The following is a 16,351-nucleotide window of genomic DNA, read 5'->3' on the forward strand; positions in this document are numbered from 1 at the left end:
TTATACGAATCACCTTTTGTAGGTGCTTTGTTTTTTTTCTTCCTACTGTTCAAGGCTGAAAAGTCTTGGGAAAGATCACAGCTCTTGATTCTTCTCCCAAAACAGCATTAAAAAGTAATGTTCTAAACCACAACACATACACGTACCAAAAAACCCCGAAACCCTGCAAGGGAAACAAACCAGGCAAGTACACTAACCACTACCCTGGAAGCAAACTCTTTTTGCTTTGTTTCCACATCTCTTGTTTTTCTGAAAGTGCAATACATTGCCTCAGCTTCACAGGGAATGATAGAATGTGTTTTCTCTCCAAATACTGCACAGCCTAGTGGTAAGGGTGTTCTCCTGGTATGTTTATTTAATTTTTATTTGTGTCTTTTTAACTTCTGGATGCATTCCAACAAATACAATACTTGTGAACAGCCTCACCACAGAACTGAACTCTAGTCCTGATGTGACTCACATTTTGAGCTTCTCTAGGAGCTGGAACAAGCACTTTATTGCATCAGGTTAGATAATAAAATAAACCTGGGGCTAGAAAGAAATCAGTATCCCCAGAACAGGCATTTCCAAATGGGCAGCTGGTTAGGCATTGAGGTAATTAAGGCTGGAGTCTCAAGTTTTAAGGGATGTTAAAGACAAATGCATAGATATCTTCTCCTTGATAAAAAAATTGTGCAGTCACAGGACTAGTAAGAAGTTGCAGAAGATACCGAAATATCAAAATATTTACACATCAAGTATTCTTCTGGAAATTGTTATTTTAAGCGTATTTAAGATGTAGCAAATATTTAAGATGAGTAACACTTTGCTATTTTTGGTTGTATAGAAATTGTTTTACTTTTAAAGAGAGTTCATTACCCAGACTGGCGAACAACAGTTGAAACTACCATCAATGTCTCCCCCTAAATACACAGCACACTGGCCATCACCATCCCCCTCTAGCTATAGGCTTTCAGACAGCCATATACTGAGTTTTCACCAAAGAAAATTTACTCAGTTTAAAGTTGTTTCTTGCATTATAAATTACATGTGAACAGGGTATTTACACAATTACAAACCGTTACCTGTTCAGTGCAAAAATACTCCTTTTGTACACACAGACACATCAGCAAATGCATTTTTCTAATATGCATATAAAATAAAGAGCTTACTTTGACCACGTAATTGAACCTCCTGATGTCCTGAATCGCACTTGAAAAGTCTAAGCGGTTAAACGCTTCTCCCAAGGTGCAATAACCGTGTCTCTGAGAAGAGGAAAAAACATACTTTAAATGGAAGGAAACAAAGACAAAATTGAGCAAAACATTCAGAAAAGCACACTGACATGCAGCTGATGCTAATGGATACCATGCTCCCTGGAAATACAGGGCCTCTAGACTGAAGAGTTATTTTTTCTACAAGAAATTAAATGAAACCAGATATGCTATTTGTAACTAACAGGTACATAGGCAAGGCCTTTCAATTCATACTAAATGTGCAATCTGGCATCACTGGTATTTGATTTCCCTGGGAATCTACTCCACTCTTGCAGAGTGTCACGATGCTGGCATTTGCCATGCACAAGGAAGAGCTTGCTTGTACAGCAATCTGAGCCTACAAGTATGAGAATTATCTGATTCACACTTGAGGGTAAGAACACAGCTAGTTGCTTCTGGGATCAGAAGAACAAATGGTCTCAACATCAAATAGAATTTATTTTGGTGCTAGAAGCTTAGGCACCACAAGCAAAAACAACTGCATTTCCTTTGGTACTTCTCCACATCTTAATGTGAAAATGGAAGTTTCAGAGGCTGTTGTGAATGACTTAAGATGGTAGTAGCAGCCCAAAATGACATGAGATCACATAAACTCAGTATATTTAGAGCCACAAAGCCACATTGGAGCCCAGGACCAAATATACTGAGGCTAGGAAAAAACTCTAACTGGTAAAAGAGAGTCTTGCAGAGCAGTGTGCTACTATGGTTTTATTAGCCATGGGAAGGAGGCAGATAAATAATTATTTGAAGCTCATTCCTAGACAGACTTCCTTGGTAAATTATGTGATGGTGACAAATTTGACAGTACAAATTAATGTTCCTTTTTGCGACCCAATGAAAGCTTACCCTGCATGTGCCCCAGTGGGACAGGACAGTTAACAATTCACTACAGAGTGGTGATAATTACTGCCTATTAGTTAATGACCAAATTCAGGATTGTCCTGCTTGCTCATTCAGCTGACATAGCTCAGATCCAAGCACACTGCACACTTCACGATATGCGCACCTTGCTTAGCTAATAGCAGTGAATGAACACATACAGTTAACAAAACTTTTGTTGAAATTTAAGTATTTGTGGCTGTTCTCTGGCTAAACAGTTATCATAAGGTTATGCTTGAAACATTAATATGAGAGACATTTCCTTGAACAGATTTCTATGAAACTACAGCTCTACCTTTCCCAGTGTACCGTCATGACAATTATTCAAAGAGCATCTCCAATTTCATTTCAGCTACACACATGCATTTGTTTTGGTTTTCTTTCATTTCAATGCTCTCTCCTGCAGCATGTTTCATATGTTTCTTATCAAGACCTTCCTAACTTGTCATTTTGTCCTAAAAACCAGTATCCAGTTTGGGAAAAAAATGTTTCCTAGTTGTGAGTCTGCTATTTCAAAATCAAGAAAGATGAGAACCTGTAAGAAAAACTAGAGCCTCTAAATAATGTTTTAGATTAGCTTAAATTGTTGCTCTGAAATTTTTGGTTCATGTATGCTTATTCCTTGCTACTTTTTCAACCTTCTACTCTAAGCTTTTAAATTTATACAAAGAATTACTTGAAATATTAGTGTTTAATTCTAACCATCCTTGCTTTGTTTTTTAAATTAAAAAACCCAAATAAACCTGAAAGGTGAATAGTCAAATATCAGAAGATAACCAAAATATTTTGTCCACTCTGACTGGACAAGAAACAAAAGCAAATACTCACACATCACTAGTACACCAACTTCTGCATAAGTAGGGGAAAAAATAATCCCTATATAAACAGGTTATGAAGGACACCAATGAGAGATTTTAGGCTATTTGTATTTTGGCCTCTATATAGTTTGAAACCTCAGCTTAACACCCTTACCATTCAAAGGGCCACAATGACTGGTGGCAGGCCGTCTGTTGTCCCCCTGCTCCTTCTCACCCTAATTTGATATGGCACAAAGGGAAAAAGCATGCTTGAGACTTTTGCAGACCAATCTAAGTTAACCTCATCTAGAAGATAAAGCAGAAAGAGGGCTGTGAATCTGGTGAAAGGCTTTACAGTACCCTTCAGATATAGACAGGCAGTCTCTGGGTCACTGGTCTACAAGGTCTGCAAAGTCTTGCAGTATGTCCTTTGTGTGAGCTCTCCTCAATAGCATGCCCTTCCTGAGTAAAAAGCTCTGTATTGTCTCTCTCAGCTCTAAAATGCAAAGCTACTTTTGCCTGCATGACTACAATCATCACGCTCACCTCCTTCCCTCTCTCCTGGCTGGCATTACTATGTGGATGTAAAACCTCTTTACTGGTGTTCAAGTTCCACACATCCCAGATAGCCATGGCAATCAGCACAGGATGAAACTCAAACTTCAAGAGTTTAATCTCTACATAGAATGGATGTATTTTAACTCTTGGCTTTCCAAGAGGTCATTCCAAGAGCTTTCATGTTCCCTTTACAGTTACATGATACAGTTTATATCCCAAACTGAAAGCATATGGACTTTGTTGATCCTCTTTGTAAAGTTTGAAACTGATGTTTTACTTACTTCCATTCAAATTTACACCAAGATTCCAAAATATCAGGTGGCTGCCTGCAAGCAACTTCTTTGGAGATGTTTCTCTGGTTTTGCAAATACTTTCACTTTTAGTTCAAAGAGAGACAGTAGAAACACAGATGGGCTTGTATAAGTAGTGGAGAACTGTATGTCTATCCTTGCAAGTTCCCACATCTCTGCCACAAAGACCTACCTCGAAGTCACTCTGCCAGCTGCCTTTGCCTCACCATGTGCAGGTCTCCAGTGTTGCCAAATAAGAGAGTAAAGCATAAGCCCTAAGACCACATGGCAAAAATGCTTTTTTCAATATGCTTTCTGTCAATTAAGAACCACAAAGACTGTAGGAATCGACCCACACCATGCAGACTTACTTCCCTGGTGCTTTCTTTATGAACATAAATCCACTTTTCACGATAAAAACCTAAAAGAAAACCAAAATATAAGCATTTTAGGCTTCCACATTAGTTAATGCCTTCCACAAAGAAACTCAACTAAACATATAATTTTCAATAAAATGCTTCAAAAGATAGTAGAACATTTTTAATGAAGGAAGTTTATAAAGCCTAGAAAAAAAAATTTCACAAGTTATGGACTTCATGGAAGTAACAGGAAAGTTATATAAATGGTTTTTTTTAAAACCAGAAGAGGTGGCACACAATTGGGAGATGAATGACAACTTTTGTCAGCTGTGACCAATCACTGACATAACAGTAGTCGTACATAATTCCTGACCTTTTTTTTTCCATACAACAGGCTCCTTAGCATTTGAAAGTACAGCAGATTTGGACAACATTTTTGTTCCTGGCCACTCTACCCCTGTAATCCATTTTCTTCTGTACAGGTGCCTGCTCTACATTGACTTGGTTCAACTAACTGGAGGAGACTGCAGGGAAGTTAAGGATATAAGACTAATAAAGGCAACCAGGCTGACCTTCAGCTTTCACAAGTCTCACATGTTGTCAGATGAGACATCCAGACTCTTGAATCTTCTGAAATACTTTAAACTCAGACAAGCTTGGAGAAGCTTGCAGCTTTCTGCAATACCATCTCTCTAAGAATTTTGGGGATATACAAATAACAGATAATTTCAAGATCAAAGCATTAGAAATGCCAAGAAGTTGCTAATCAACTTAACCTTTTTTACCTACTCTACCACATTCTCTGCTTCAGTAAGTTACTTGCTGCCATACACATTTGCAGCCCAAAGCACAAGTGATCTTTTAAATATGAGAACTGATAAAATGGCTTTCATATTTTAAATTTTTTTAAAGGGATTTCTCTCCAAGAAATTCAATACTGATAAAGTCTTTATCCAGAGATATCATTACTATGACAAAATATATTTATTTCTGAACTGATTCTGGAATTGTATAACTAATTACCATCTGAATTAAGCAAAAAATAAACCAACTGCTTTGGGAAGCAGAAGCTCCCATAAGCATCCAGAAGAATTTAATCTCAAACTAGTCCACAGTCTCAATTAAGACATATCACTTTTGACACCAGAATTTGTTGCCAATACAGAAATAGACATAATTTGGAAGGCTACTCTATAGCTGAATATAAAATAATGGCTATTATAACATTTTTCTGAACCTACACGAGTCTTCTAAAATAAATGAAAAAACCCAGCCTTACATTGTGAATCCGTGTTATTCCTAAAATGATCTTTTTTCCTTTTCTTGGATGCAAACTCACAGTCTTCAGTACTGTATACTTCTTCATTCTCATCATCCCCAGTTATGATACTGAAATAAAAATATCTAATTAGAATAACCATAATTAAATAAAATTAAAGATGCATACACCATTACAATTTTCTGCATTAAAATCTACCAGCTGAAAAAAAAATACATCATATTCTTAATTAAGATCTTCTACCTGATTGTCTATAGCAACATGTATCTTGAGAGAAGCTGTCTTGTTCTTTTCTTCTCAAAGGGGTTGAATTTTGTGTCGAAGTGATTAAATATGCAAAAGTACCTTCCTAAGAGGCATCTTGTACGCCGTTACTGACTTTCAGGAAGGACTACTAAGAAGACAGTACTAACCGGACAACTGCAAAACCCTGCAAAGCTCTGGTGTACAAAAATCCACTACTTGAAGTGGCCCAAGCCTTAACTACACACAGGTAAAAGTCTGTGAAGAATTACTGCACATCCCTGCACAGGCAGAAAGCCAGCAAAGAACGACATCTCTCTTACTACTGTCACCTGCGGGACAAGGAAGGTCTTTCTTTTAAGAAATGCTTGACTCACAGCTCAGCACATAAAGGTGTCATGGCACTGTTCTACCAATGATTTGTACAGCATGCAGAGCCACGTGGTCTGTCTCTGCCAGAGAGACTTAGCTGTACCTATGTCACTTCTGACAGTTAACTATGTAACCCAACAGTGAGGACTATACCAAATACTTATGTATATCGTACATACAATGTGAATATAGAAAAAAACCATACATACATACAAAAACAACACATACTATTAAGGCTTTTTTTTAATAAGCTAACCTTTCTAAAATTTATATACATTTAAAAATTGCCTGTGCTACAGAAAATATACACAGCTTCATAAAATTTGCTTTCCATTTTCGCAGTAACTATAAGGACCAGCAACGAAGATAAGAATGGGTGTTCTCTTTTCTAGCACGGAGAAGGAAGATACTTCATATGAAGGCCACAGTCTTGCGCAGATAAGAATAATGAAGGATACATGGTAATGAAGTTTAACAGGGAGACTTTTTTATTTCTACATTATTGCTCTTTGACAATAAAGTCGTATACAAAACTCCTCACATTCATTACTATTTTTAATCTAAATTGCTTTTTATCATTGCCAGTTTGAACTTCAGATTTAAACAACTGAACACTGTAAACTGAAGGACACGATTTTTTTTCAAAAAGTATCTGGGCATTAAGTGACAAAAATCAAATTATTTTAGTCTATTTCTACTAGCTTATAGAGTTAAAATTCTCAGGTTTGAATCATTTGTTAAACAACACTGTAAAAAATTTTTGGTTTTTGAATAATTCTAATCAGTAAATGCTAGCTCAGCTTAAAGATACACAAGTTGAGAAGATTTAGAAAAAAAAAATTGGTTTCATCTTAGCTTTTTTTTTTCAGGATTTAAACCTAACAAACCTCTGCATTCAGATAGTGCTCAATCCAAGGTGGAGGCCTTAGTTCATGCCTTAGTATTTTTAATGCAGACAGTAAAGACTCAGTACCTTAAATACTCTGTGCAACAGTGCCAAATATCACATCTGGTCAAACAGCAAAATAGTTCAGAGGGAAGAAACCATCAAGAGACAAAAGCAAAGCAACTGACAAAAGCAAAACATCAACACCAACAAGTTACTTGATTATGTAATATTCCAGTCCATCAGTTTGGGAGGTTTTTTCCCCAAAGCTACCATACAGGAAATCAATAAATTTACTAAAATTAATTTAATTATGTTTTAACATATTGGCTGCATCACCACACCATCTGAGAAGTTATTGCAGAATCTGAGGAGTTGCTACAGAACCAGAAATTGAGCCCAAAGCTCCCAGAGCTTTATCATCCTAACAACATATACAAGACTAGGGAGATATGTCCTGATACTCTGCCAGCAGATAATCCAGGCAGCACAGAAACACTCTCATTCCCCTTGACCTAGGGCAAGCAATGGGGAGAGGATGGGAGGTCACATTCCTGAAGCCTGCTTAGAAGAGGAAGGTTAATATGTAAAGATTCCTTCTTTTGTTCCTGGAGAGGAAGTGTCCCTAGAAAGTAATTTAGACCAGTAACATACCTGAAGTGATTTAAAGCCCATTCCACTCAAGCATCATATAAATAACTAAGGCAGCTTAAGGAGTCAATAAATATAAGGAATTGTGAAGATAAAGAGGGTTATTTCAAACACCTTTGTCTAGCATTCAAATTTGCCTGTGACATTCCTGGAATTCCTCAAATCTCTTAAGAGAAAAGACAGATTGGACTGTTACCTCTAAGGATCTTCTGATATGAGACTTTATTTCCTCATGTTTTGTCCCACTTCACATGGAGAGTCTTTCCCTACTTATCTGTAAACACCACCAGTCTTCTTGACAAATTTTTAGTATGAAAGCAATTCATTAAAGCAAGGGTCCCACAGACATCAGAATAGGATAGAAACACAGAGTTACCCAGTGACTGCTAGTGTTCCTTCCAGAAATCTGTAGAGCTGCTTGACGAGTAATAAAAATGCTGCTCTATTGTTCCAAAAGCAACCCCTGCCCCCTCAAACACCAAGCTAAGATACAAGAAACCAAATCAAGTGCTGCACATGCCATATGGTGTAACAGAAGCCTTAATTTAATGTTTTTATTATAATACTGCATGTGACATCAGTACACCTGGAAGGATTTAAATACATACATAATACTGCCAATTTACAGCTATTCTTACTCTCTTGTCTTGATGACGCACTTCATCAAAAATTATTCTAAAGCTTTTAAAAGCAAAGTACCTGGTGTCCTTAGAACTAAAATATCTTAGATAAATCATGTAAGAATTTCAGGTTTTCCAAAAAAAGTAATTTCTCAGCAGTATTTAAATAACCTCTTGGCTATGACGCTTAAAATGATGGAAAATGTGACAGGGTTATCTGAGCTCCAACTATTTTCCCTCATCCCCTTGCTTCTTTTCACGTGGCCCTCAAGTCATGAAATTATATACAGAGACACACTAAATATTTTAGAAGTGACTCTTACAGCTTGACCACGCATGGAAAATCCTGAGCTAAGTGCATGCACCAAATGACTTTTGTCATTTGACAAATATATTGTAATGTTATCTGTTAATAGGTTCAAATCAAAGGACTTCCATCCAGTGCCAAAATCACTCTTGTGAACACTGTATCTCACAGAACTAAACAAGAGACAATGCAGACTGAAATGACTACCCTGCCAGCCTAAGTAGTTCATATGAACTTAACACAAAAAAAATAAGTATCACCATCATGAAAATCTTATTAGTCTAATTCTCCTTCTTTTACCTCAAAAGGAACACATAAGACAGGTTTACTCCTAAATTGCAGGCTGCTGAAAGGCAGTTGCATACAATTCTGTAAGGCAGCTCCTCTCCACACCAAACTCCACGGACACAATGCCACAGCACTGGAAGTATATACCTTTGCTTGAATTTACAGGCAGTCATGGCCAGCATTCACACCACAGAGCTTGAATACACACAACCCAAGCCACACTTCCAGTTACTGTATACCTTGAACACAAGGCACTCATGCAAATAACTAAGACCTACAGAACTGATGGTCTAATTTTTTTTTCCACCTTAGTTTCCATAGAAAGATCTAAAGTGCAGCTATTCAAGCATTATGCCAAACAATGAAAACTGTTCCTGCACAAATGATTATATTTCTTCAAGCATGGGGACCATTAGGTCCACCAATTTTACTAACTGAGCAACTGGATTCACCAAGGCACGGGGTGACTAATCAAGCAAAGTTAGAAGTTCTATTTTAATAAGAACACATTCTTCAATTCAAGTAGCTGATGTGTCTTGAAGGTTTATTTCTAAATCTGTTTGCAATTAGATCTTTGTAATTTCTGAAGAGAAATTATTTGCAACAGGTAAAGGACAAAGTTTGGCAAGCAACAATATCTATACTTTCTCTCACAGAAGAGAAGCAAAACTAAAGAGGGTTTCAATCAACTACATAGCTTGAATTTATTTCTTTATAAAGGAAAACTGCTATACTGCTCCCTGAAATACAATACTAAAGTACTAACTTCAGAAGAGATTCCTACAGAACATTTTGGTGAAAAATATTATTCCTTCCAACGGATGTAAATGAATAAAACCCTGCTAGAACTGCCAGACTGGCATACACCACCATCCCTATTCACAGGGCAGTTTAAAAAAAGACAAATAGGTATTTTTGTAGTTTACTGTATGCTTCTTCTACAAGGAAGCACTTTTATCAAGTCTCATTCTTTTTTAGTGCTACATCCTGTTAACAAATATCCTAGGCTGAGTTGTCTTCAATCCACACCATAATGATTTCCAAATAGCTTACGATGGTACAGAGAATCAGCCAGCAACACATCTTACACTGCTGTACCACAACGTGAAGCCCTGCCCATGGCACAGAAGAAGCCCAAGCCTGGATATATGCTGGGTATAGACTGGATAGGAAGCAGTTTTGCAGGAAAGGAGCCTGGAGTCTTGAGGGTAAGTAGCTGAAAACAGGTCAGCAGTGTGCCCTTGTGTTCTATTAAGCCAACTGCACCCTGGTTTGAGCTAACAAAAGTGTATCCTGCAGACTGAAAGAAGCAAACATCCATGTTTATTTGGCATGAGTACTCATCTGGAGTACTGTGTCTAGTTTGGGGCTCCCCAATACAATGAAAACATGATCATACTGGCACAACTCCAGTGGGGACTTACCAAGGTACTGGAGCACATGGTGCACAAGGGTAAGAGAACTGACCTCGTTCAGTGTTAAGAGCTGGCGGTGAAAGGAAATCTGATTGTTGTCAGTTTTTAATATGAGGCTATAAATAAGATGGAGTGAGACTGTAAGGTTGGAAGAGGTGGGCAGTAGTAAGTCAAGTGGTAATGGACACAATATGTAAAAAGAGAAATACTTACTAGACTGAGGAGGGCAGGGAGAAATGACACAATATAGGACAAGCCAAAAACAAACTAAAAACCAAAAAATTAAGAGTAACAGAACAGGAGCCCAGAGAAGAACTTCCATTCTTGGAAAAGCACAAAGCTGAACTGGGCAAGGCCCTGTACAATCCAACCCCAGCTGGCCTTGCTTTGAGTACGTGTTTCAATCAGATGACCCCCAGAGGTCATTTCCACCCTAAGTTGTTCCATAATGTTGTGAAAATAGATGTTGTTAATTGCCGTTTAGCAGCAGAACTTAACTAGCATATAAAAAGTCCAAGTTATAATCATAGATCCAAATTTCAAAGTGTAGTGAAATTACTCAAAAGTAGTGCTACTATGCCAAGAAGTACCAACTTGAATTCGCTACTCTGAGTTTGGACAACATACCTCAGTAATTAAATAGACAGAAGCAGAATTAAGAAGAAAAAAGTAAAGCCACAGTTTGTGGCTCCAGAGTTCAGTTCTAGGATCTTCCAAGACTAAGGGAAAAGAAAACCAAAAAACCAAAACAATCCAGTATTTTTGCTCAAAGAAGCAATAAAAATAACTCACCTTGCTCTTTGGGAGAAAGATACATATATATATATACACACACCCCATTATAAGCAGAAGAGCAAAAGTCTCAGTGGTATTCACAAAGAGTGAGAACTCCTTTTTCATACTTGTCAAACAGCATTATTTATTTTTTTAAGCAATTTTCACAGTTGCTAAATACTTAGTAGATTTCCCTTAACTTGCCAAGTATATTATTAAAGATATAAAAGAGGGAAGATTTTTTTTTTTCAAAGGTATTTGAGGCAACTTTGATGTTGGAGGCTTACTGAACATTCTTTCAGACACAGTGTTTTGTAGCCACAGTGGCCAGACTGTGTGGATAAAGAAGTCCGAATGAGATCAGTGACAGATGACCACAAAAAGAAAAAAGGCATGAAGAAAACAGTAGGTTAAGCTTAACAATAATGCTTCACTGCTTGATAACTCCCTTGAGGATTGTTTCAGAAATTTAGAAAACACAGGTGTGTGACTACAGGAAGTCCTAGCTTCCCAGTAAATTCCATCTAAACCAGATGAGTTATCATTTACTGGACTAACAACAAAACACTGAATGTTCCCTTTCCTCATTATGAGCACATTATGCTGGAATTTATGACCAAGAATGTTATCCCTGAGAATTACTTCTTTGTGGAGAAATTTGCCTTGACAAAGCTATTTGTATCACACCAGTCTGTGGGCATTTGCCACAAGTATTACTTTATTTATCTAATCTCTTTCTTACCTATCCTACAGGAGCACATACAGTCATATATTGTGTTAGAGAATGAGCATTAAGCTACCACTGACTGTATATTTGGAGGAAAGGCATTTTCTGTCTGCCACACACTAATGCAACACCCACTCAGAAAGCCTTCATTCACTTCCAGGTAACAGTTCAATATGGCTGTTTGCACTTGCAATTTACAAGTGTCACTTTTACCTTTAAATACTACTCGACTGGCATTCGGGGAGGGGGCTTTTTTGTTGGGTTTTTTTTGGCTGTTGTTTTGTTTTTTGGGGTTTTTTTTTAGTATTTATTGTTTTATTATTTTGAAAGACATACAACCTAAGAAAGGACCTGGCTGCCTCAAATAAGCAACTCACAAAGAAGTGACAAAAGACAGACAATCTCCACAGGGGTCTCCTGTCTGCCTAACAAAACACATGACTGCATTTGTATACAGATGACATCAGCTACCACAAGCCGATGCAATCTGAATGGAAATTAAGTCAATCTTTGCCTTCCCACCTGCTATTAACTCATGCAGAATCACTTTTTTTTTTTTTTAAACTTACACAGTGTGGCTGATATCATTCAGCTGATTATTCCCATCCTCAAGGGCAGGACTAAAGGGTTCACATCTTTTCCATCCATCTTCTGTTTTAACCCATCTCCATCCAGGGGATCTCCAGTCTTGGCCCAAAAATGGCATGGTTCCTCTATAGGCAGCAAGAAGAGATTTTTGGTCTATTATTTATTAAAAAATGTTTCAAAACTTCCTGTCATTATTTCAGTTTTCTCTTTAGCCTTAAAAAAGAAAAAAAAAAAAAAAAAGAAGAAACTACCTTGAGAAAAGTTCTCTATAAAGCATCCTTTTAAGAAATAGATTCAGTGGTTTAAGTACATTTTTTATTCTCTAACCACATTCTTCTTGTCTTTCAGCATTTAGTAGATGAAGGTAGATTTCCCTGTTCTTTAGAGAACAAGGAAAAGAAACCTGGTAGTCCAAGACAGGAACGATACCAAGAAGCAAAATTGTATCATGTGTAATCTGCTCTGCCATGATCAAACAGATTACTGATTTTTATATGTGACTAATAAATGGTTTTTAAAGAGATTGACAGATCACAAAATCAATATTGCTCCTTTTATTTTTTTCTAATCCTTACAAATACTGAGTTTATGGTACAATGTGTAGTGATGTTTTGGTAAAGGAATTTTCACTTTTCCCAAATATTTTTTCAGTTGTTGTTGAGGGTCACCACCTCTCATGCCAGCCTCGTATTAAGCAGATACCAGAACAAAAGAAGACTGCAACAAAGTCCATTGTGACACGTCTCCAGAAATTCCTACAAATAGATGCAGATCAACACAGGTATATCACTCAAACAGTGTTCTGCTACCATTTTTCAAAAGTGAGATTCACTTCTGACACATTAAGAATTTGAACAAGGCAATTTCTACACTCTGAAGACTATGACCTTGCCAGATTTGCCCTCTTCTTCCCATTCATGACACAAATATATTGCTCCTTAGTTTAAAAAGGGATTTCACATGCAAGCTATAGAGAGAAGATAGCATTATCATATTTGAAACACGTGTTAATATATCACAGCAACAGCTTAGGTTCTAAAAAATAAGCATTTTCTAATATTTTTTCAACTTGAAAAAATATTAGGCACCACATCAGTAAACATCACTATGAATTTATTTAAACATTTGCGCTCTTGACCAGCATTTGCCCAGTATATTCTTCAGAACAGGATAAAACACCAGAAGAAATACAGGCCGAGTGAGCCAGTTGGGTTTTTCTTTAATTAAAAATCTGCATACTATGCAAAACAAAGTGCATTGTCTAGGCCTCAGGATTGACTAAAGTCCCCTTCCTACTCATAACTCAGCTTTCCTCTGCTCCTAACAAGAACCTTTTCCAAAATTTACAACATCTGTTCCCCCAGTCACGACAAACTTTATTCATGCCTATCTGCTTTTCCAATCCTTTTACTGGTTCCTAGGAATAATACAAACCACAAGAAGTTGTTTAGTACTCCCCTCATACTGGTGTCATTATCACACCATGGTTTGGGTTGGAAGGGACCTTAGAGATCACCCAGTTCCAACCCCTCTGCCATGGGCAGGGATACCTTCCACTAAACCAGGTTGCTCAGAGTCACATCCACTCTGGCCTTGACCGCCAAAAAGGACGGGATACCCACCACTCCTCTGGGCAACCTGTGCCAGTGTTTCATCACTCTCACAGGAAAGAACTTTTTACTAAGACCTAACCTACACCCACCTTCTTTCAGTTTGATGCCATTCTGCTTTGTTCAGTCACTATGTGCCCTTGTAAAAAGTCCCTCTCCAGTACTCTTGTAGCCTTCCTCTAAGTACTGGAAGACTGCTCTAATGGTCTCCCCGAAGCCTTCTCTTCAGCTGGCTAAAAAATCCCAATTCTCTCAGCCTGTGTTCATAGAACAGGTGCTCCAGCCCTCCTCTGGACTCTCTCCAACAGGTTCACAGCCTTCCTGTGGTGGGGATCCCAGAACTGGATGCAACACTGCACGTGGGATATGAGGAGAGCAGAGTAGAGGGGGAGAATCACCTCCCTTGACCCACTGGCCACATTTCCTTTGGTGCAGCCCAGAACACGTTTGGCTTTCTGGGCTGCAAGAGCACATTGCTGACTGATGTTGAGCTCCTTGTCAACCAATAACCCTGAGTCCTTCTCCTCAAAGCTTTTCTCAATCCACTCTCCACCCATCCCATACTTGTGCTCAGGACTGCCATGACCCAGGTGCAAGATCTGGAACCTCTCCTTGTTGCATTTTATGAGGTCTGCACACACTCATTTCTGTCTGGTCAAGATCCCTCTGGATGGCATCCATTCCCTCCAGCTTGTTGACTGCACCATGCAATTTGGTGCCACCCACAAACTTGCAGAGGGTGCACTCAATTGCACTGTCCATGTCTCTGGCAAAAATGTTAAACAGGCCTGGCCCAATCCTGACCCCTCAGCAATGTCACCTGTCACTCCTCTCCACTTGGCAACAAAGCTGTTGACCACAGCTCTTTGAGGGTGACCATCCAGCCAGTTCCTTATCTACCCAGTGGTCTATCTGTCAAATCCATATCTCTCCAGTTTAGACACAAGGAATTTATGTGGGACACTGTCAAATGCTTTTCGTAAGTTCACGCAAATGACATCAGTTCCTGCGTGACTCCGTATGACCTCATCCACCAACCTTGAAACCCCACCATAGAAAGCCCCCAAATTTGTGAGGGAGGATTTGCTCCTAGTGAAACCATGCTAGCTCCCATCCTCATACAACCTAAAGAGATCCCAACACCCCATTCCTCCAAGCAGGCTCCATACACCTCCCTCCAGACCCCTCAGTACTGCCCGTCACGCCTCGCCCCAGCCGATTCCCCAGGCCCATCTGCACACCCAGACTTTAACACCTCGTTCCACGCTCCTTCAGCTCCACACGCCCTCAAGAGCCAATCCCAAACCCCTCAAGCCCCGACTGCCCACACTCAGCCCCAAGCCCCGGGCCGGCGGGACTCACACAAGCGGCCCCGCAGGCGTCCTCCCGGCCCCGCTGCCGGCCGGGCCGCGCTCACCTCAGGGCGCCGTCCCCGCCGCTGCCCGCCCGGCGCTCGGCCCGGGCCCGGGGCTGTTGCCGGAAGTACCATGGGCCGCTCTGGCCACGCCCCCCCGCGCTGATTGGCCGCCGCCCGCCGAGCTTGTTGCTACCCGGCAGCGCGAGCCGCCATTGGCGCAGCGGGGCGGGGCCGTCCCCGCCCGCCGCGGGCCGGCTGCGTCACGTGACAGTCGCCCGCGAGGAGCACGTGCCAATGTTTTGGTCGGCGGGGGGCGGGGCGTGCGGCGCGCGCGGGGCGGGGCGTGACCCCTTGGGGAAACCCCCCCGGTGTGACCCCCTGGGAAACCCCCCCGGCGTGACCCCTTGGGGAAACCCCCCGGTGTGACCCCCCGGGGAAACCCCCCCGGCGTGACCCCTTGGGGAAACCCCCCGGTGTGACCCCCCGGGGAAACCCCCCTGGCGTGACCCCCCGGGGAAATCCCCCCCGGCGTGACCCCTTGGGGAAACCCCCCGGTGTGACCCCCCGGGGAAACCCCCCTGGCGTGACCCCCCGGCGTGACCCCCTGGGGAAACCCCCCGGTGTGACCCCTTGGGGGAAACCCCCCCGGTGTGACCCCCCGGCGTGACCCCCCGGGGAAACCCCCCCGGGCGTGACCCCTTGGGGAAACCCCCCCGGTGTGACCCCCCTGGGGAAACTCCCCGGTGTGACCCCCCGGCGTGACCCCCTGGGGAAACCCCCCCGGTGTGACCCCCTGGGGAAACCCCCCCCGGCGTGACCCCTCCCGGCGTGACTTCCTGGGGAAACCCCCCGGCGTGACCCCTCCCGGCGTGACCCCTTGGGGAAACCCTCCGGGTGCGACCCCTCTCGGTGTGACCCCTGGGGAAATCCCGCGGTGTGACCCCTCCCGTGTGACCCCTTGGGGAAACCCACCCAGTGTGTGACGTGGGATGGCCCCCTGTGACCCCTGGGAGAAACCCCCCGCCCCCAGTGTGACCCCTCCTGGTGCGACCGGGGTGACCCACCCGGTGTGCCACGCTCTCCCTGTAACCCCTC

At 41.1% G+C, this 16,351-nt stretch overlaps 1 protein-coding gene and 1 long non-coding RNA gene across 5 annotated transcripts in view; one reads left to right on the top strand and one right to left on the bottom strand.

Moving 5' to 3' along the window:
- FBXO25 (F-box protein 25) overlaps positions 1–15,421 on the bottom strand; it is a 30,825-nt gene extending 15,404 nt beyond the window's left edge. For 2 of the 4 annotated variants that reach the window (XM_039569246.1, XM_039569244.1), the window contains exons 1-5: positions 15,317–15,421; positions 12,271–12,414; positions 5,419–5,528; positions 4,152–4,201; positions 1,152–1,244 (exon numbers count right to left, since the gene is read on the bottom strand). In XM_039569246.1, coding sequence (XP_039425180.1) covers positions 1,152–1,244; positions 4,152–4,201; positions 5,419–5,528; positions 12,271–12,407 — 390 coding nt within the window. In that variant the 5' untranslated portion in view covers positions 12,408–12,414; positions 15,317–15,421. Of the gene's footprint in view, positions 1–1,151; positions 1,245–4,151; positions 4,202–5,418; positions 5,529–12,270; positions 12,415–15,261 lie in introns of those variants that run through there. The other 2 variants (XM_039569245.1, XM_010406556.4) reach the window with 2 other exon arrangements.
- Positions 3,713–6,573, top strand: LOC109145676. Its single transcript, XR_002047248.3, has 2 exons — positions 3,713–5,911; positions 6,376–6,573. It is a non-coding gene; the product is annotated as an uncharacterized LOC109145676 (long non-coding RNA).
- Positions 15,422–16,351: the final 930 nt, after the last annotated feature.

The sequence above is a fragment of the Corvus cornix genome, chromosome 3, assembly GCF_000738735.6.
Source record: "Corvus cornix cornix isolate S_Up_H32 chromosome 3, ASM73873v5, whole genome shotgun sequence".
In the NCBI taxonomy this organism is placed as follows: Eukaryota; Metazoa; Chordata; class Aves; order Passeriformes; family Corvidae; genus Corvus; species Corvus cornix.